General features: G+C 44.1%; 1 protein-coding gene across 10 annotated transcripts in view; it reads left to right on the top strand.

Annotated features, from left to right (window-relative positions):
* SDCCAG8 (serologically defined colon cancer antigen 8) overlaps positions 1-20,421 on the top strand; it is a 694,410-nt gene that overhangs the window by 24,280 nt on the left and 649,709 nt on the right. For all 10 annotated transcript variants that reach the window (XR_003855449.1, XM_029593983.1, XM_029593984.1 and 7 more), the window contains exons 5-6: positions 10,977-11,090; positions 15,072-15,197. Coding sequence is in view for 9 of the 10 variants with exons in the window: in XM_029593983.1 (XP_029449843.1) it covers positions 10,977-11,090; positions 15,072-15,197 (240 nt within the window). In the remaining variant the exon portion in view is untranslated. The remainder of the gene's footprint in view (positions 1-10,976; positions 11,091-15,071; positions 15,198-20,421) is intronic.

Here is a 20,421-nt window from a genome sequence, read left to right as displayed (position 1 = left end):
GGAAACCACAATTGGATCACCAATCTGTAGTGGTGGAATCTGCACAGAAGAGAGCAAAGGATCAAAGCCTCAAACTTCTTTTCCCCCTGGCAAGGAACAGAAGTTTCTAGATGCCATTGGTCGCCGAGTCTTCCAAGGATCAATGCTCATCTCCCGAATTGCCGCTTATCAGTTCTATATGACCCAATATAACAGGGTCATTTTTAAGCAGATACAAGACTTGACGGACTCCAAGCCTCAGCAATTTCAAGAACAGCTCCAAACCTTAGTAAACAGAGGTTTTAGGGCAGGCAAGCATGAGATCAGATCATCTTATGATATCTTTGATACTGCTACTAGGGTATCTGCAGCTGCTTTTCGGCGAGAAGGTGGGCCTGGCTCAAGTCTTCTGATCTTCGCCCTGAGGTACAAGACAGGTTATCCGACTTGCCTTGTATAGGAGATAATCTGTTTGGAGGACGGTGGCAGAACCTAAGGACCATCATGAGACCCTAAGACAGCTCTCTCTAATGTCTTCTGACTATTCTTCTAAACAGCTCTTCAGAAAGGACTCTAAAAAGTCATTCTTCCGCCCGAAGAAGTCCTACCCACCACCAACCAGATCTCGTGCCACGAGACCTTTTCAAAAAGCACAGTCTCGTCAAACACGTAAACAAAAACCACAAGCAGCTCCTCAACCAGGGCCTGCTTCAGGTTTTTGACTTCTACCTAGAGAGCAGCAGCCAAATTCCACTGCCTCACATACCAGTGGGAGGTCGATTATGCCACTTCCACAACATATGGCACTCAATCACCTCAGACCAATGGGTACTGGCAATAATTGCTCAGGGTTACCATTTGAACTTTATCTCCATGCCACCGGACTCCTCACCTCTACCGATGTGGAGAACATCCGATCACTCCATCCTTCTGGTTCAAGAGGTCTCCCTCCTTCTCCAGTCCAAGGCAATAGAACCCTTACCCTACTCTCAGCACAGCGTAGGGTTCTATTCCCCGGTACTTTCTAATCCCCCAAAAATCGGGAGGCGTTTGTCCTATTCTGGACCTACGGGCCCTCAACAAGTACCTCCAATGACAGAAGTTCAAGATGGTAACCTTAGGCTCGCTTCTTCCTCTTCTACAAAGAGGAGACTGGCTCTGCTCTCTAGACCTCCAGGACGCATACACTCATATTGCAATAACTTCATCTCATCGCAAATACCTGAGGTTTCTAGTAGGCCCCAAGCACTATCAATACCGAGTGCTTCCATTCGGCCTAGCGTCTGCGCCACGAGCCTTCACAAAATGCCTCCTAGTAGTTGCAGCCTTTCTCAGGACCCAAGGTGTTCACGTCTACCCCTATCTAGACGACTGGTTAATCGGGGCTGCTACTCAGCAAGCTGCTCTGTCGTCCCTCAATCTAACCTTACACACTCTAATTTCATTAGGATTTCTCATCAACTATGACAAATCCTACTTAGTCCCGTCTCAAATCTTGTCGTTCATTGGGGCATACTTGGACACCTTACAGGCAAAGGCTTTTCTGCCTCGACAGCGAGCTCTCACTCTCGTGTCTCTTGCATGCCAGCTGCAGTCTCAGCACTCCGCGACTGCACGCCACTTTCTCATCCTCCTGGGACACATGGCGTCCTCAGTTCAGGTCACACCAATGGCCCGTTTGGCCATGAGAGTCATGCAGTGGACTCTAAGGTCTCAATGGACTCAAAGCATTCAGCCCCTGTCGACCATTGTCCACGTAACTCACTTCGTCAGTCTCTTGCCTGGTGGAAAAATCAGATCAATCTCCTCCAAGGCTTGCCCTTTCAGACTCCAAAACCCTCAATTAATTCTCACCACTGATGCTGCCAACCTCTGATGGGGAGCCCATGTGGCCGATCTGCAGACACAAGGCTCTTGGTCTCCAGAGGAAGCCAAACACCAAATACATTTCCTGGAGCTTCGAGCAATCAGATATGCTCTCAGGGCTTTTCAGGGTTACCTCTCAAATCAAGTTATCCTGATCCAGACGGACAACCAGGTGGCCATGTGGTACATCAACAAACAGGGAGGCACAGGCTCCTTCCTTCTGTGTCAGGAAGCTGCACAGATTTGGGCGGAAGCTCTCTCCCATTCGATGTACCTCAGGGCCACCTACTTGCCAGGAGTGGACATTGGGTTGGCAGATAAGCTGAGTCGCATCTTTCAACCGCACGAGTGGTCTCTCAACCCCTCGGTGGCAAGCTCCATCTTCCAACAATGGGGATATCCTCAGATAGACCTCTTTGTGTCTCCTCAAAACTGCAAAGTAGAGAAATTCTGCTCTCTCATTCGCAGCAAACACTCTCAGCTCAGAAATGCATTCTCCCTCTCGTGGGCAACCGGTCTACTCTATGCATTCCCTCCACTTCCTCTTCTCTCGAAGACTCTCGTGAAGTTACGTCAGGACAAGGGAACCATGATCCTGATAGCACCTCACTGGCCACGCCAAGTGTGGTTTCCAATACTGCAGGATCTCTCCATTCACAGGTGCATTGCCTTGGGAAAGGACCCGCTTCTGATCACTCAAAACGACGGGTGCCTCCGCCATCCCAACCTTCATGCCTTGTCCCTGACGGCATGGATGTTGAAAGGTTAATCCTTCAGCCACTTAACCTTTCTGAACCAGTTTCTTGTGTCTTGATTGCTTCATGGAAGCCTTCCACGAGAAAAGCTTACTCTTACAAATGGAAAAGGTTCACGTCATGGTGCTCTTCTCAGTCCCTTGACCCCTTTTCCTGTCCAATCACAAAGTTTTTGGACTATCTCTGGCATTTATCAGAGTCAGGTCTAAAGACTTCTTCCATCAGAATGAATGTCAGTGCGGTAGCCGCTTTCCATAAAGGTATCGGGGATGTTCCTATATCAGTACAACCCCTTGTAACACGTTTTCTGAAAGGCTTGCTTCACCTCAAGCCTCCACTGCGTCCTCCGGCCCCTTCTTGGGACCTCAACCTGGTTTTGGGTCGGCTCATGAAATTACCATTCTAGCCTCTTCACTCCTGTGATCTTCGCTGTCTCACATGGAAAGTGATTTTTCCTTTTGGCAATCACTTCGGCTCGCAGAGTTAGTGAATTGCAGGCCCTAGTTACTTATCCCCCTTACACTAAACTTCTGCAGGACTGGGCGGTACTCCTTGCTCACCCTAACTTCTTGCCTAAGGTAGTATCGGAGTTTCACATTAATCAATCCATTATACTACCTACCTTCTTTCCCAGGCCCCATTCCAATCCAGGAGAACAGGCTCTGCATACCCTTGACTGTTAACGGGCTCTAGAATTCTACCTAGACCGTACAGCTGGCCACAGGGAAAGCATTCAATTGTTTGTCTCTTTCCACCCTAACAAGTTAGGGAAGCCTGTGGGTAGGCAGACTCTCTCCTCCTGGTTGGCGGACTGCATATCCTTTTGCTATCAGCAAGCGGGCATTCCATTTCAAGACCGTGTTAAAGCACACTCTGTGAGGGCCATGGCAACTTCAGTAGCACACCTAAGATCAGTGCCGCTTTCTGACATTTGCAGGGCTGCCACCTGGAGTTCTCTCTACACGTTTGCAGCCCACTATTGCTAGGACACAGCCGGAAGACAAGATTCCATCTTTGGCCAGTCTGTCCTTCATAACCTATTTACAACGACACGTACCAACACCCTTCCGCCTGCCTGGTGGGGTTCAGGATGCCCTCTACCAAATTCCACCCCAGTTGTTGTGCCTTTGCACGCCTTTGGGTACATTTGGTGCATGTTCGGACATCCTCATGTGAGGACTACCATCCTGCTTGTCCTGTGAGAAAGCAAATGTTGCTTACCTGCAACAGGTGTTCTCACAGGACAGCAGGATGTTAGTCCTCACGAAACCCGCCCACCGCCCCGCAAAGTTGGGTTCGTAATGTTTTATTATTTTATTTTTCGGCACTGCCTGTAGCTTTTAAATAAGACTGAAGGGGGACTCTATTAGATTGCAAAAACAGAGGACCAGACTTAAGTGTTAATTTATCTTATAGCTGATATGCTTAAAGTAGACATGACTTATCACAACCACTAAATAATATTTAATATGAAACTATGTTACAGTATTTGATGGCACCTGTTTAGTTAATATAACTCAACACATTTAAGTTTGAAATTATGTGCCTTATTGTGAACCGTTGTGACGGCAACTAGCTTAACGACGGTATAGAAAAGATTTTAAATAAATAAATAAAATAAATAAGGGGCAGTCAAAGTTCTGGAAACTTTGATAGACGTTTTCTGTGATTGGGCTCCATCCTGTGATGTCACCCATATGTGAGGACTAACATCCTGCTGCCCTGTGAGAACACCTGTTACAGGTAAGCAACACTTGCTTTCTCTAAAATGGCCCACTTCATGGCTCTGCCCAGCCTACCTTCGACGCCTCAGCTTGCCAAACTGTTCTTTCAACATGTGTTCCAGCTCCATGGCCTCCCCAAGCACATCCTCTCGGACCTTGGAGTTCAATTCACTGCATGCTTCTGGAAATCCCTCTGCAAAAAATCCAATATTTTGTTAGATTTCACCTCTGTTTACCATCCTCAAGCCAATGGCCAAATGGAGAGGACTAATAGAACCCTAAAGCAATTCTTGCAAGTCTATGTGATCCTGCGGCAGGATGATTGGGCTGACCTCCTTCCATGGGCAGAGTTCGCACTAAACTCCCATCAGTCCGCTTCCAACGGTTCATCTCCTTTCCAGGTGGTCTATGGACGCCAGCCTTTGCCACCACTTCTGCTCCTATTGTCTGTGGCATCACCAGCAGCTCAAGCGACTGCTCAAGAATTGCACCAGTTGTGGCATAACACCCAACAGCTGCTCAGAGATCAAAGAAGGTCTTTGATGTAAATCACCGCGAAGCACCCCAGTTCCAAATCGGGGATAAGGTATGGCTCAGTTCCAAATTCATTCAACTCAAGCTGCCTTCAGCTCGCTTTGCCCCTAGATATATTGGTCCCTTTCCTGTGGTCTGCCGACTGGGTCCTGTTACCTACCAACTCCAGCTGCCTTCCTCACTCAAGATTCACAACACCTTCCACGTTTCTCTACTAAAGCCTTTGGTTCTCTCAGGATTTTCTAAAAAACCACCGGACCCCCAACTGCTATCCTCTGAAGCAGATGTCACTTATCAAGTCCAAGATGTCCTGGGCATTAGAAAACATGGAAGAAAATGGGAATATCTCCTCTCAAGGGAGGGCTTTGGGCCTGAGGAGAACAGCTGGGAATCTCTGGCCAATTTCCTGGACAAGGATCTCATTCAGCAGTTCCATGCCAAGCATCCTGTTGCGACCGTCACTGCCCGACTTCTCCACTATGCCCACCTCACCTCTTTGGCGACTCCCTCTTGCTCAAGTGGAAGGTTGGCCGCCGCGGCGTCTCACTGCCGTCTTCCTCCAGCGTCCCCGGAGTGGCTAGATGCTGCGATCCGCCATGATTCACAAGGGCCTAAGGGTGTGCGCGCGGCGCGGCCCCGACTGATGTACCAGCAGTGGCGCGAACTTCAGGGGCGTCCTCCTGAGATGACGTCATCAGTACCGGATATATAAGGTCTTAGAAATCGCTAACTATCGAGTTAGCAAGGAGTTGAATAGGAGTTGGTTACGGACCAGTTTCGCTCTCTCCAAGCTACTCTGCCTCCTCGGACTTACCAGGGGTACCCGCTCCTCGGGGGCCTCGCTCTCTCTTTGTTTTTCAGGTCACAGTCAGGAACCGGCACTCGCTCCTCGAGGGCCCATGTTCCTGGACTGGTTGCTGAATACCCTTTCTGCCTGGAAGTCATCGCTGCCTACTACACCAGTGAGTTATCTTCTCTCTCTCAGAGCTTTCCCTGGAACTAGGTACTCGCTCCTCGAGGGCCTAACCTATTCCAACACCTTGTCTACTTCTAGAGACTATTGTGTGAGTGTTACCATCATGGCTCTGTTACTGAACTCTGCATACCCTGCCTACTCACTGTATTCAGTTTCTCTACAGCTCAGTTATCCAGGATCGCTGTTCCAGTATCTGAGGGACTAGAGCCCTGCTGGGCACTTCCAGCTCACTACTGCCACCTCTGGTAGTTCAATATACTGTTTAGTAAAAGAACTAGTGTGTGTCTGTCTCCATACTCTGAGCCTGACCAGTGGTCCCTCTCGGGATCTTCCCCCGGGGGCGTGGTCATCTGCCACCAGCCCAAGGATCCACCCACAACTACCTCAAACACCAACACATTCTCGCAAACCCAAACCCCCGGGGGGGGGGGGATTCTTAAGAGGGGGTACTATTATGACCGTCGGTCGCAGACGGCTGTGATCACATCTACTCACGTCCTGCACTGTCCTACTTCCCGGTGCAGGCTAGTCTCTGCCGCCGCTTTCCCCATGGCTCCTCATGGCACTCGAGACGCCACCACCTTCCATGCCGACTGCAAGCCTTCCTAGGCGCGCGCGCGCCACTGGACCCTCTTTTAAAGCCTCTTCGGCGGGAAACTCGGGGACATCCCTGATTGATGACATCCCTGATTGATGAAGTCATTGCATCAGAGTACTTAAGCTCCACCTTCGCCCTCAGCTAGCCGACTTGGCAACGAGTTCCATTACTATTGTATGAGCTCCTGTCTCCGTCGACCTTGTGGTGACGCTATTGGACCTTCTTGGACTCTAGACCCTGCCTGGTACCCGCTCCTAGGCCAGCATGTACGCTCTACAGTGACTTGGTCTCCTGGCTTCCCCCACTCTTCGGGCTAGCCCTGTGCCTTCCAGAAGTCGTATCCTGCTGGCTCCCCGCTCCTTGGGGCCGCCTCTGGGAATGCCTTCACCACTTGGGAATTCTATCTCTGTGCTTCCCCGCTCCTCGGGGCAGTACCCTTGATTCTACCACTGGTCACTGCCAGTACCTCCCACTCCTCGGGCTGTCCTACGTCATCATCTGGAGATCTGACTTGTGCTTCCCCGCTCCGCAGATTGGCCTACATCATCGCATCAGTACCCTCCTTCGCTGCGCAGCTCTGCCCCTCGGGTTTGCCTCTCTGGAATACCTCCTGCACATCCTGTGTTGAGCTCCCCGTTCCACGGGCATGCCTAGTGCCATCCCCTTCGGAGTTCTCCGCCCAGGTACTGATCTCCAGCCTGCCTACGAACTGTGGGGATCCCTCCTAGCTGTGTCTCTTACCCTGCTCCTCGGGACCTCTCTACAGTTTCTCCCAAAGCTCTCCGCTGTGCCTGACCTCGCCTCCTGACTGTGTAGACCTGTGGGGCCCCTCCCCACAGGTGGTAACAACTCTCACCTCGGGCCAATGGTCCACAAACCATTTCAACATAATTTCAGTATTCCTAGTTCCTGGAGTATAGTGGAACACTTGAGATGCTAAACCAGTGCTCGTTCCTACCACAGTGAGTGTGTTGTGGAGTAGAACAGGGCACAGCATGCTTCAAACAAAAGCCAAGACTTGTCTGTCCCTAAAAATAAGAAGGTGCCAATAGAAAAGAAATGGTTGCTGCACTGAATTCAGATTGTCATTTGAAACAAACGATAGATTTGTTATACAGCTAGTGTACCTCTTGAGAGCACAGTGCCAGTGCTTTATAGTGCCTTACGTTTTATTTGTTTTGTTTCTAGTTGTGTGTCATAGTGTTCATTCATGCTCTGTCCAGGACTGCTGCCAGCTAGTCCAAAAAACTCACAACTTCAGTCAAAGGCTCTGAAACAGCAGGTTTTATTTCTGAGCCTATTATGCCACAAGCCAATCATAGTTAAGCTTCTAACGAACGAAATAGAGAAGAGTCAAAAACATTGAATGCAAGTCATATGGAATACCAAGCAAAATAGATCACTTATCAATAAATCTTCAAAGGATTGTGAGAGAGGGAAATTATAACTTCATTTTATTTGCAAAAATTTATAAAATCAAAACTAAGAAAGGAACAATTTTTGGACCTATGATTAAGCATGACCCACTTAGAACGTGCCTGTACAGATTTGTGAATTGCGTGTGGGTGTTATGATGATCAATTGTAGCAATACTTCAGCTGTGTCTTGAGTATAAAAGAAAACTGTATTTGACAGCTATCCTTTGAAGTCTTACTTATTGATGAGTGCTTTGTTTTGCTTGGCTTTCCATAAGCTAAAGAAAACAGAAACGTCTTAAGCATACATTCTGGTGCAAGCAGACCTCTTGTTCCTCATATCAGACATGACCTCTTAGATTATTCTCTGCCGTGCTGTGGCAAGTCTTGAGTTATGGGTCCTACCAGCTTCCCTCAGGCTCACTTGGTTCTGACTAATGGTGGCTCTGTCCTCACCACAGTCCTGCTTGACAAGCCCTTACTCCTCAGTCATACAGTCTCACTGGCAGCACCTCTCTGCCAGCATTTTCCAGGATATAACTTGCTGCTCTGAGGCCAGGTTCCTTCAAGCTCCCTTGCCTCATAATAGAGAGTTGACTCTGTTCTCATCACAGTGCTCTCTGACCATCCCTAACTCCTGCAGCTTCATGACCTCCCTGGCAATGCCTAACTGACAGCATTCTATGTGGCTTCCTCATCATCAGCACTGTTCCAGCTTTTCCCAGGGCTTTTGTTTCTCCTGTAAGTCCTGATTAATCAAATTATACTCCCCCGGTGCCCTACCCTTTTGGGACTACAATACTAGAAGTATTTTGTGCTTTCTGTCTTCACTTTCTTCCTCAACAATTGCATATTATCTTTCCGCAGAGTGCCACTTGTATCTCTGGATGTCCACCCTTTGTATCTCTTCCTGCAGAATGCCACCTATAGCTCTGGATGTCCACCCTCTGTATATCTTTGAGTTATTGCCAGTGATGAGAGCTTACCTCATCATACGGTGCACACATTTTAATACTATTGGTACTACTTTATCTCCAGCGGTAATCCTGAATTATGAGCAAGATCTTCCACATGGAAGCCATCTGGCTAGGTCCAATCACATACAATTCTGTATACATGTGTAAAAAATCATATTATTAAGCCTCCAACTGGTGTGATGATGGCAGATTCAGGTCCGAGAACTGTTTCTGAATGGTTGACCCAGAATTCCCCAGATGAGCAGACCATTGAAGGAGTAATATCAGAGCGGGATATTTTCCTTCCGGTCGAAGAAACATCTTTAAACCCTGGGGTACCCGAGGTACCACCTCCACCTGGGTCAGAGGGAGTACTATCCCCAGAGAACCCAGAAGAAAAGCAGGAAGGAATACTTCTGAAAACCTCAGCTCTGGATAATAAATATTTCAAGAAGAAAAATCAGATTTGATAGACAAAGTAAAGCAAGGAATAAGTCAACAGAGTATCTTGGATAAAATACATCCTTCCCCAAAAAGTTCTAGTACTCCTAAAATTGGGAAACATGATAAGGATAGTCTTCATCAAAAAGTTGAAGTTGTTATTAACCCAGATATAATGATTTCTAAACCAGCAAATGTTACATTGGATAATGTTTGGAGTTTTTTGGTCAAGATGGATGCATCAATAAACAAATTAACAGAGATGGTTATGAAGAATACAAATATATCGGTGCAAAATTCTGAAAAATTGGTAGAACAAGAAAAAGATATGAAGGAGTTAGATAAGAGAATACTACAGGTAGAAAAAATTCAGAACCACCAGATAATTGTAGAAAAGGAAGTACATAAACGGATGAAGGGATTAGAGAACTTTATTAAATCATTAAATCTTAGAATTAACAATTTTCCTATTATTAGGAAATTGAATCCAATAGAGTTGTTTAGAAATTATTTAATGCAAATCTTGGAAATCCCTGAGAAATGTCTTCCAGTAATTGTAAGAGCTTTTTATGTGGGTAAAAAGAAAAAGAATTCAGAGCAGGAAGAACTAATAGATGATGATGTAAAAATTGATGCATCCTCGGACACAAAAACTGATAAAGATAGTTCTTTGGACGTTTCAGATTTGATACAGAAGTCACAAGAAGAAATAGAGGTTAAATTAAGAGGCACATTATTAGTTCAATGTGCCTTTATTACAGATAAAGATACAATAATGAAATTTTTCTTCCGCAATCGTTTAAAAATGTTCTATGGACAGAAGATCTGGATATTTCCAGATTGTGCAAGATCCACACAATTGCGAAGGAAAAAATTCTTATTGTTAAGGAAGGACTTATTGGGAAAGGGTGGGTCCTTTATACTAAGATATCCATGTCATTGTCTTGTAAAACTGGAAGGAAAAAACTATGTATTTACAGAGCCGGAGGACCTCAGAAGCCTTCTTGGCATATAGTTTCGGGATTATTAGATATGCGGGGTCATATTAATGCAAATATTCCTTAGAAAGTAACACTTTTCTTTATTATGTTATTTGGTCCGCTTATAATACAGTTGACTGTCACTAGGATTTAACCTAATTGGTATAAATTACCCTTATGATTTAAAGTTGATGTATTTTTTTCTTTTTTTTTTCTTTTTCATATGATTCAGTCATTGTATTTCCAAGTATAATTTTATTTATTGTATTAATGTGTAAAAACAATAAATAAAGAATTGAAAAAAAAATCATATTATTGCAGCAATTATTGATTATTATATGAGAAAAGTAATATGGAGCCAGCCAGTGGTCAATAATTTGTATAGCATGAATTCATGATTGAACGTTAGCACTAGATTTTTCAGTAGTTGCATGAGGATAAACACCTATATATTGTGTTGGTTCACAATTAGTGAGCTAAAGGAATAGAACAGGATTGGCTAACTCTGGTCCTCAAGAGCCACACAGGCCTGGTTTTCAGGATTTCCACAATGAATATGCATAAGATTTGCATGCACTGCTTCCATTGTATGCAAATATATTTCATGTGTTTTCATTGTGTATATCCTGAAAACCAGATCTATTTATGGCTCTTGAGGACCATTGTTGACCACTCCTGGTATAGATGTTGAAGGAAGTAAGTTCAAAATTACTATGAATAATGTTGATCATGCTCGGTTTGCTTTGTTTCAGAGAACTTCAGAAGAGACAGATAACAGTTTTCGTGCTCTTAAAGATCTTGTTCCTATCATTCATGATCAGTCCCAATACATTCACCATCTGGAAGCTGAAGTCAAATTTTGCAAGGTATGCTTCATATATGGAGCTTTAAAATAAAAGTACAGTTAAACATTGTTTGATTATAGAGTAGATATTCTTATCGGTTTATGGCTTCTTGACTGACAGGCAACAGTTTGTAGGGTCCATGTACAGAGTTCAAGTACAGAGTTTTTTTCCAACGGTTTATTTACTCATGTTGCTTCCTTGGGGCGAAGTGGGGGCAGTGGTTTTAGGTCGCCCCCTTCGCCCATTAGTATTGGTTGTTTGGCTTGGGTACAGGTCAATACTGAGGGACTGCAGGTGGCACTCTCATTATGTAGCAGTGCCCAAAGTTCTAATTGTTCTCTGATTCCACCTGCTGGTAGGGATACACAATCCACTTCTCTGGACTGATTCTTGGTACTATAGGAACGAAAATTAGCAGGTAAGAACCAATTTTCTTATTTCTCTCAGCTGGCACCAGGTTGCTAAGATCAATGTGAATAGAGGTATCAGGCATAATATCTTTTAAAATCTCCCAAACTTGATCAAAATTATCAAGCGTCACCAGCATGCCCAGAGAATATGTTGCTGAGATACCATATTTCTGCAAAGGTTTCTACAAAACCTCACCTAGGTTTGTAATTAAAGGCTTTCCAAATATAGCTCAATACGTCCGTGCATAATAACTTCCACACGAGTCACAAGCAGGGGGGGGGACTAAATTCTGTGGCATCAGAGTTGAAAATAATATAGTGTCTAGTGCGTGCATCACACTGACCCGTAACGGCTTCAAGAGCAACAAGCCTGGTAGCTAAATGTTCCAGTACCAGATTAACATCAGCAGGTAGTGTTCCTATCGCCCGTCTCACCCTGTCTGCTTTACGATCGATCTCACTACGGGCTCCAAAATCCACAGGCGTCCCTGGGGAAATGGAGTGAATCCCATAATGTTCTCGGAGCGTTTGGAAGCAGCTCAGGACAGCAGTGTAGAACACGTTCTTTTTCCCAGCCGGGACCTGGTCCACGGGTGGTGCATCGTAGGACAGAATAGCATCCAGGGGGGGCTTTTGTTCAGTGAATGCTAATCCACCACTTTTTTCAGAAACCGGAATTACCGGACTGTCCACAAATAAACACTTACTAAGCGTGTAAGACATCTGACAATCAGGGAGGGCAAAAGGAGCAAAATCTTCCTCTCCCCTTCTATTTAAACCCTGATGTCTCCCTTGCGCAGAAAGCGCTTGCAGATGACACATGTCCTTGTGAAAACATGGAGAGGTATCACTCTCAATTTGCAAATGGAGGACAAAGGATTGACCCTCCCTAATGTGGTTCGAATCAATTCACTGACGAAAAGCTGCTTCTTGCAAAGCCCTTATCCTGTAAGGATCAGCCATGTCTCATAAAAATATTTTTAAAAGGCAAGATCACTATAAAGAAAATAAATCCAAATTTAAATATGCACTAGACAACACCTTAAAATTCTAAAGCATACACTTATCTGTGGGGTGCCATGTGAAAAAAGAATAATCTGGGGGCTAACCACAACTACTAGATCCTGCTTGGAAAAACACCCTGTCTCATTCTTTTTTTACCCTTCCTGCCAGTAGGCAAAACGTTTATTTTTATTCAGAGATATGAGTTATTTTCTTTAGAATTATACACCAGTACTTAATTTAGCACAGCATGCAGAGAAATAAACCAGACGGTATGTAGTAAAATTCTTCTTTATTCCAGATAAAAGAAAATATCAAATCTTAAAACCTCTAAATGATTCTATGAAACATTTCCATGTTTAAATCTTAATTAGTTACTGCTTAATTAGATTATCAAAATAACTACTGTTACTAAGGTGACAGAAGTGATAGAGATTAAATATGTCTACAAGAGACATTCTCTTATAAAAATCAAAAACGTTTCTAATAATATACCAATTAGAAACAATAGCATTTAGTTTAAATAAGGGTTCCCATATGTTAGAGATTTAAATTTTTCTCTTACCAAATGAAGCTTTTGAAATCCTACTCTTTCTCTTTTGTTCTTTCTCCTACATGAGGTCAGAGATTTTGCAAGCATGCCTTCTTTGTCTGGAGCCGTTTTTATAGCATAAAATACATGATCTGGCTAGTCTGTTTCTTCTCTGTCCATAGGCAGCTAATTTGCCCTTTTAAAAATATTGGTCTGAAACTTTGGAAAGTTTCAAATAAGCTCATTAAAATTGTTTTTTTCCTGCTTTAACCCGGATCTAGAGATATGGGAGGCTTCCTGGCTAATTAAAATGTTGCTTGAATTCTTTCACTTTCTTTCGCCAGTGCTAGGCAGTGCAAGGCAGTTCAGAGATAAGAGATTATGTATTCCGATTTTTGCAAGGACTCCAGGTGTCCTTAATTAAAAATGTGATATGTTTTAAAAAATATATATAATTCTGTAAAAGGCCTCTCTCAGCTAGACTTTAGAGATAAAGATTCAATTTTCTAAATGTTAAGAAAGCAGATAGCTAATCAACAATTTGACTAAGGTAGTCAAAAGCCCCCTTTTTTTTTTTTTTTCATTGAAGTGGCCTCTTTACAACCTGACTTTAAAGATAGCAGGATTCTGTATTTCCTCTACAGCCTTTTTCAAGGCCTGAGGGGAGCTTGGAAAATATCCAAGAGGGGCCCATGTCTAGAGCTGGGCTTTTAGAGAGAGAGAAAAAAAAAAGGAAAAGCATATGAGAATCAATGCTTATGTTTCTATTATGGCCTATTGATTACTGACTACACTAAATATAGGTAATTACCAATAAACACAATTTAATAACACATTTTCTGACATCATGGGCGGAGCTTTGATTGTTGTCTCCCATTGAAATTTGCCGAATGGTGATGTGGTCATCCTTACACACTTTTTCCAGGTATTACTATTTTTGTGTGCAGGTCCGGGAGGACGCAGCCTTTACGCGTGCGGCGATGTTCTGATAGTGGGCCGCCTCCTGCTCTTTTCGGGAGTAGTTTGGATACATCCCACTGGTTGTGGATTAACCTGTCTGAATTATGAGAAATGAGAAATTACTACTTACCTGATAATTTCCTTTTCTCTAATGAAGACAGGTTAATCCACCTTCCCGTGCTTGGCTGCCGGTTTGTGGTTCTATTGTCCTCCTGAATAGTTGCGTTCCGAGGATAACTCGTAAGTCAGGTTCAGTCTCTAGATTAGTGATGTTACACTCTTTGGTTGAGCTCAGTGTTTCCTGTTGCTGAGTGCTTGTCTGTTAATGGTTATAATCAAATATTGTTAGTTTCTCCACAGTTGGATTTTGCAGAGAATACTGGCAGGCTGATGTCAGAGCAGTGGTATTTATATACCGTGACATCAGCTTTGCTCCGTTTCCATCTTCTGGTAGAGGTGCATAAGCCACTGGTTGTGGATTAACCTGTCTTCATTAGAGAAAAGGAAATGATCAGGTAAGTAGTAATTTCTCAGTACCACTCCTTGTCCAGTAATAGTTTCTCATGCATAATGTGTTGTTCATGTTTGAAAATAAAGCTCGGGCCAGCACAGTGTCTCGGTGGCAGCGCTCTGTGATGTTCTAGGGAACGTTTGCAGTTTGATCCCTAAATTAAGTCTTCCACTCCCTGGCTCAGCTACGGATCCTGCAGAGGCAGTGTTTACAGCCTCTGGGAGTAGGGAAAGGGAGTTGTGGTCCTTGTTTAAAGGTGACATCTAGTGGCCAGATTCAGGGTCCTTGACTACAGGGTTGTGGAAGGAGCCCTTGGACTTATTGCATGGCCCATGACCATCACTGCAAAGATTAGACTAGCTATGCTTGGGGGGGGGGGGGGGGGGGCAGGAATATAAGGGGGGGCAGGAAATTCCCAGGTAGTTATAAATGAAGTCTCATGTCGCCAGAACCCAAAACTGGTTCCAATTTGAGCTGGAAATACCAAGGAGCAGGAGAAACTGCTGGGTCAAAAGAACATAAAGCCCTATATGTGTCATCTTTGTCTTTTAAGTGTGCATATACATTATTTGCTTTTAACATTACAGGAGGAATTGTCAAGTATGAAACAACGAATAAGAGTGGTTGTGCTTGAAAATGAAGAACTCCATGAAGTCATAAAATCCAGAATAGTGCAGGAGACTATGAGGGAGCAAACTTTGTTGGATAGCTCAGTAAGTATAGTGCATATTAATTTCTTCAGTAAGGTTGGGTGTTTTTTAGATTCTTCATGGTTGTGACATGATAAGGTTTTAGGTGGGTATGGAATTTTTTTTGGGGGGGAGGGGGGAGAAGAGATTTAATTATATTGTAAAGCTATATCATTGGGCCTTATAGAGGTCTCTTGCAGGCAGTCATTCTAACACAGTAGCAACAAATAAAACAAGATATTCTATAAAGCTAAGTTTCACTCCCTTCAGAGGAAGGGATTTTTTAATCAAAGTGAAATTATGGAATGTCAACTGAAATAATTATGACTGAATAACTTCAAAAGAAAACTGAATACTTTTTTGGAAGGAAAAGATTCATGAGTATAAGGATGCAGCCTAAGTTTAAGGAAAACTGAAAGTGTAAATTACCTCTGTAAACACTGTTAAAATGGAGGATGTGATTTTTGGGGAAATGTGTGCAATTTAAATAACTTTTTTTACTTTTCAATAATTTTCCGAATAATGAGTCTATCTAATTCCAGTACTACAGGGAGGCCCACGGAAAAGTAGCCTGCCTCCAATGCACTGGTATTGGAGGCAGGCTACTTTTCCATGGGTCACCCTGTAGTACTACATTAAGGGCCAAATATTGAAAGCTGGCCATTTTAAGTAACTTAACTTAACCAGCTAAGTTACACGGTATATACGAACTCCGTAGCAAACAAAATATGTCCCATGACATCTAAGGAAATCAACCCAGCCCGACTTAACAAAAAACCCTGGTTCTCAACAGAACTTAAGAAGCTCAAACAAGACCTACGACACAAGGAACAACGTTGGCGCAAGGATCCCACACCCGCCTCACAGGCTACCTACAAAGCCTCCATGAACTACTACAGGATCACAATATTACGCACCAAGAGAGACTTTTACGCCAAAAAAATTCATAGCTTTCTCTATGACCCAAAGACACTATTTTCATATGTCTCAGTTCTCACAAAACCTGTTCCACCAACCATCCCAGAAGAAGAAGCTCAAAATAAATCCACCGAATTGGCTTTATTCTTCGAGAAGAAAATCAACAACTTACTTGCACCTCTGACCACATCAAACAACCAGCCTCCTCTCGTGTATAACCCACCCCCATCTATCCATAAACCCTTACTTGAATCCTTCAAACTCACATCTTCCATTTAAATTGAATCCATACTCAAGAACATGAAGCCTTCGTCCCATCCATCCGACCACCTACCTACTAAACTCTTACTTACCAACCCAAACACCATAGCCAAGCCTCTGGCTGATATTATAAATTGCTCCCTCTCCCAAGGAACTGTTCCCGACTCCTTGAAACTCGCTTCACTCAAACCTCTACTAAAGAAACCCAACCTGGATCCAGCTAACTCCGCAAACTTTCGTCCTATTGCAATTTACCATTTATCGCCAAACTAATGGAAAAATTAGTCAACAACCAACTCTCTGAATACATAGACGTCCACACCATTCTCTACCCTTCCCAGTTCGGATTCCGGAAACGCCTAAACACAGAATCCCTCCTAATCTCTCTAACAGACAACATCCTAATGGGCCTAGACAAAGGCCAATCCTTTCTACTGGCTCTACTCGACATCTCAGCAGTGTTTGACACAGTGAACCATTCAATCCTCATCAACCGACTTTCGGACATCGGCATCTTCGGCACCGCCCTCAACTGGTTTAAATCCTTCCTCAATAATAGGAACTACAAGGTCAGAATAAATAATAAAGAATCCTACCCCGTATCTTCCACTCACGGAGTACCTCAGGGTTCATCTCTCTCCCCTACACTGTTTAATATTTATCTGCTACCAATATGCCAGTTCCTAGAAAGTCTTAACCTGACACACTTCATTTACGCTGACGACGTGCAGATCTTGATCCCCATCACAGATCCTATCTCCAAAACCCTAAATTTCTGGAACAGATGCCTTCACTCCATCTATCTTCTCCTCTCTAGCCTCAACCTTGTCCTCAACACTTCCAAAACGGAGCTCCTCATCTCCCCCAATGACTGCAACTCTCTTGTCAGCAACCCCATCATACCATCTGTGAACCATGTGAGAGACCTCGGAGCTATTCTAGACACGCGAATGAACTTCAAAAATTTCATAAACAACACCACAAAAGAATGCTTCTATAAGCTACATGTTCAGACCCCTCTTACACCTTCATGACTACCGCTCAGTCCTTCAGGCCATACTGTTTTCAAAAATTGATTACTGTAACGCGTTACTCCTCTGCCTTCCTGCCTCCACAACAAAACCAATACAGATGCTCCAAAATGCCGCAGCTAGGATCCTAACCAATTCAAGGCGAAGAGACCATATCACACCTATCCTCAAAAATTTACACTGGCTTCCCATCAACTTTAGAACCCTGTTTAAGACCCTGTCCATTATCCACAAAACCATCTACCTTCAATCCACACTCCAACTCAAAATTCCGCTCAAACTTCACGCCTCTATGAGACCGATCAGAACAGCATATAAAGGATCTCTTCACGCACCCCCTACTAAATCCTCACTTCACTCCTCCATTTAGAAACGTGCTTTGTCCACTGCCGGACCCTCTCAATGGAATTCATTACCCACAAAGCTTTGCCAGGAACAATGCCCTTTAACCTTCAGAAAGAAACTGAAAACCTGGCTTTTCAAACAAGCCTTCCCTTGATTGGCCACACCACAAATAAGGGATTTTACATAAATCTTCTTTCATAATTTCCGTCAGAACTACTCTGTTCCATTAATAACTCTCATAACTCTGACTGCTCTCCTGCTCCAAACCTGTAATAAATGCAAGCCTCCCCGCTAGTTTCTCAGCCCTCTGTTCCCCCTCCTCCCACCTTTCGGTCTTTTCTCCCTGCCCCGTCCTTCTTGACCCCTCTCCTCCTAGTCTCAACACCTTCTCTGTTCTTTCGTCTCCCTGAACAGATGTCACCACCTCTTGAAGAACTGTTTGTTTGTCTGAGTACCTACTAGGTCCTTCGCCTAGTCACTATTATACGTTGCTTGCTATTTACTCTATAGTAGTGCTATAATAAGCTAATTCTACCTCTCTTAGTTGTCCTGAATTCATCACTCTGTTTTATGTAACTTTCTCTTATATCGCTGGTTATCCCTTGTTTTGCTGTAAACCGGTACGATAAGATATTTGTCTTGAGTATTGGTATATTAAAAGATTTTAAATAAATAATATTCAGCGGCACAGCTATGTCGCTGAATATACACGTATATATTCACATTTAGCCATATAAGTTATAACCGACTAATAGGGTCATTTATCAAAATGCTATCAATCGGCAGGGAGGAACCAAGAGCCAGCAAGTGTAGCTGGAAATAGACCAACTTATGAATGGGCAGAAGGGCATCTCCAGGTTATCTCGGCCTCTCACATTGCAGGAAAAGACAACATAATAGCAGACTTTCTCAGCTAGGAGAATCTGCACCCGGGAGAATGGGTGGTGTTGACGAGATGTTTCAGCTGATAATGAATCACTAGGGCCTTCTGTTCTTAGACCTGTTGGCGACTTCTTGCAATGTGAATGTTCCTCGCTTCTTCAGTCGCAGGAGAGATTCAAAGTCCTTAGGTATCGATTCTCTCATACAAGTCTGGCTGTAAGACAAGCTGTGGTATGCCTTTCCCAGATGGCTCCTATTGGGCAGAATAGTTCGCGGATTGAAGGGCACAGGGGGATGGTGCTCCTGGTGGCACCGGATTGGCCCAGAAGACCATGGTATGCAGATCTGTGAAGACTCTTGGTACAAACTCCCCTTTGTCTTCCGCCGCATAAGAATCTGTTGCAGCAGGGGCCTGTCCTTTATGAAGATCCAACTCAATTTTGTCTTTGGTTATGGTCCTTGAAAGGGCTCACTTGTTGAAGCATATATTTCTTCTGTGGTGATTGTCACCTTGCTACAAGCTCAAAAGTTCTCCACTTCTTTAACCTATGTGTGGGTTTGGCAAGTGTTTTGAGGCTTGGTGTGAGGATTGAAGTGTTCTCCCTCATTCAGTGAATATCCCTCTCATTTTGGGATTTTTGCAGGATGGGTTAAATAAGGGAGTGGCATTTAATTCGTTGAAGGTACAGGCTGTAGCTCTTGCCTGTTTCAGAGGCCAGGTTAATGGTGAATCCTTATCTCATTCTGATGTGGTTCATTTCTTGAAGGAAGTGAATCATCTTCGTCCTCCCTTGCGGTTACTGGTTCCCTTATGGAGACTTAACCTGGTGTTGGATTTCTTCCCAGGTCCTATGTTTCGACTGCTGCGTAGCCTTTCCTTGCGGCTATTGACCTTGAAAATGGTGTTTCTGCTGGTGATAAGTTCTGCACACCGAATTTCTGAGCTGCAGGCCTTGACTTACCGGGAGCTGCTTCTTTGGGTAGCTACAGGAGCGATACAGCTGCGCACTGTTCCCTCTTTCTTGCCTAAAATGGTCTGGGATTTTCACTTGAATCGGTGCATTTCCTTGCCATGCTTGGATAAGGGAAAGCATGCGGAAGAATATCGCCTGTTGTGTCCTTCATATATCAAGAAACGTCATGCAGTATCAGGAAGTTTCTAAATCTTTCCGAAAGATAAATCACCTGTTTGTCCATCATGGTGGAAGGAAGCAGGGCGAACCAATTTCGCGGGCTACAATAGCTTGCTGGATTAAAGAGGTAGTCACAGCCATGTATGTGGAGGCTGAAAAGCCATTGCCTACTCAGGTTAGGCCTCATTCCACTAGGGCTCAGGCAGTATCATTGGCAGAGGTTAGATTGTTGTCTCCCATCAACATTTGCTGAGCTGCAACGTGGTCCTCCTTATATTCTTTTTCCAGGTATTATCATCTAGATGAGCAGGCCCGGGAGGACGCAGCCTTTGCACATGCAGTGTTGACTGGACCATGGGCAGCCTCCCACCCTAGTCGGGAGTAGCTTAGGTACATCCCACTGGTCCTGAGTCCAGCTGTTTGCATGTTAGTAAAGGAGAAATTACTACTTACCTGATAATTTTGTTTTCCTTAGTTTAGACAGATGGACTCAGCTTCCCACCCTTGGCTGCTGAATGGTTCTTTTAATGGTCCTCCTGTGGGGCTATGTGTTCCAGAGGTTTACTGGTAAGTGTTCATCCAGTCCCTAGATTGGAGTCATATATTCATTACCTGAGTTCAGTGTTTCCTGTTGGTTGAGTACAGTAATGGCTGACTGTTTTTAATCAACTTTTTTGC

Source organism: Rhinatrema bivittatum, chromosome 3 (assembly GCF_901001135.1).
Source record: "Rhinatrema bivittatum chromosome 3, aRhiBiv1.1, whole genome shotgun sequence".
NCBI lineage: Eukaryota > Metazoa > Chordata > Amphibia > Gymnophiona > Rhinatrematidae > Rhinatrema > Rhinatrema bivittatum.
Note: the sequence above shows the minus strand (reverse complement) of the source record. Positions and strands in the feature narration are given on the sequence as shown.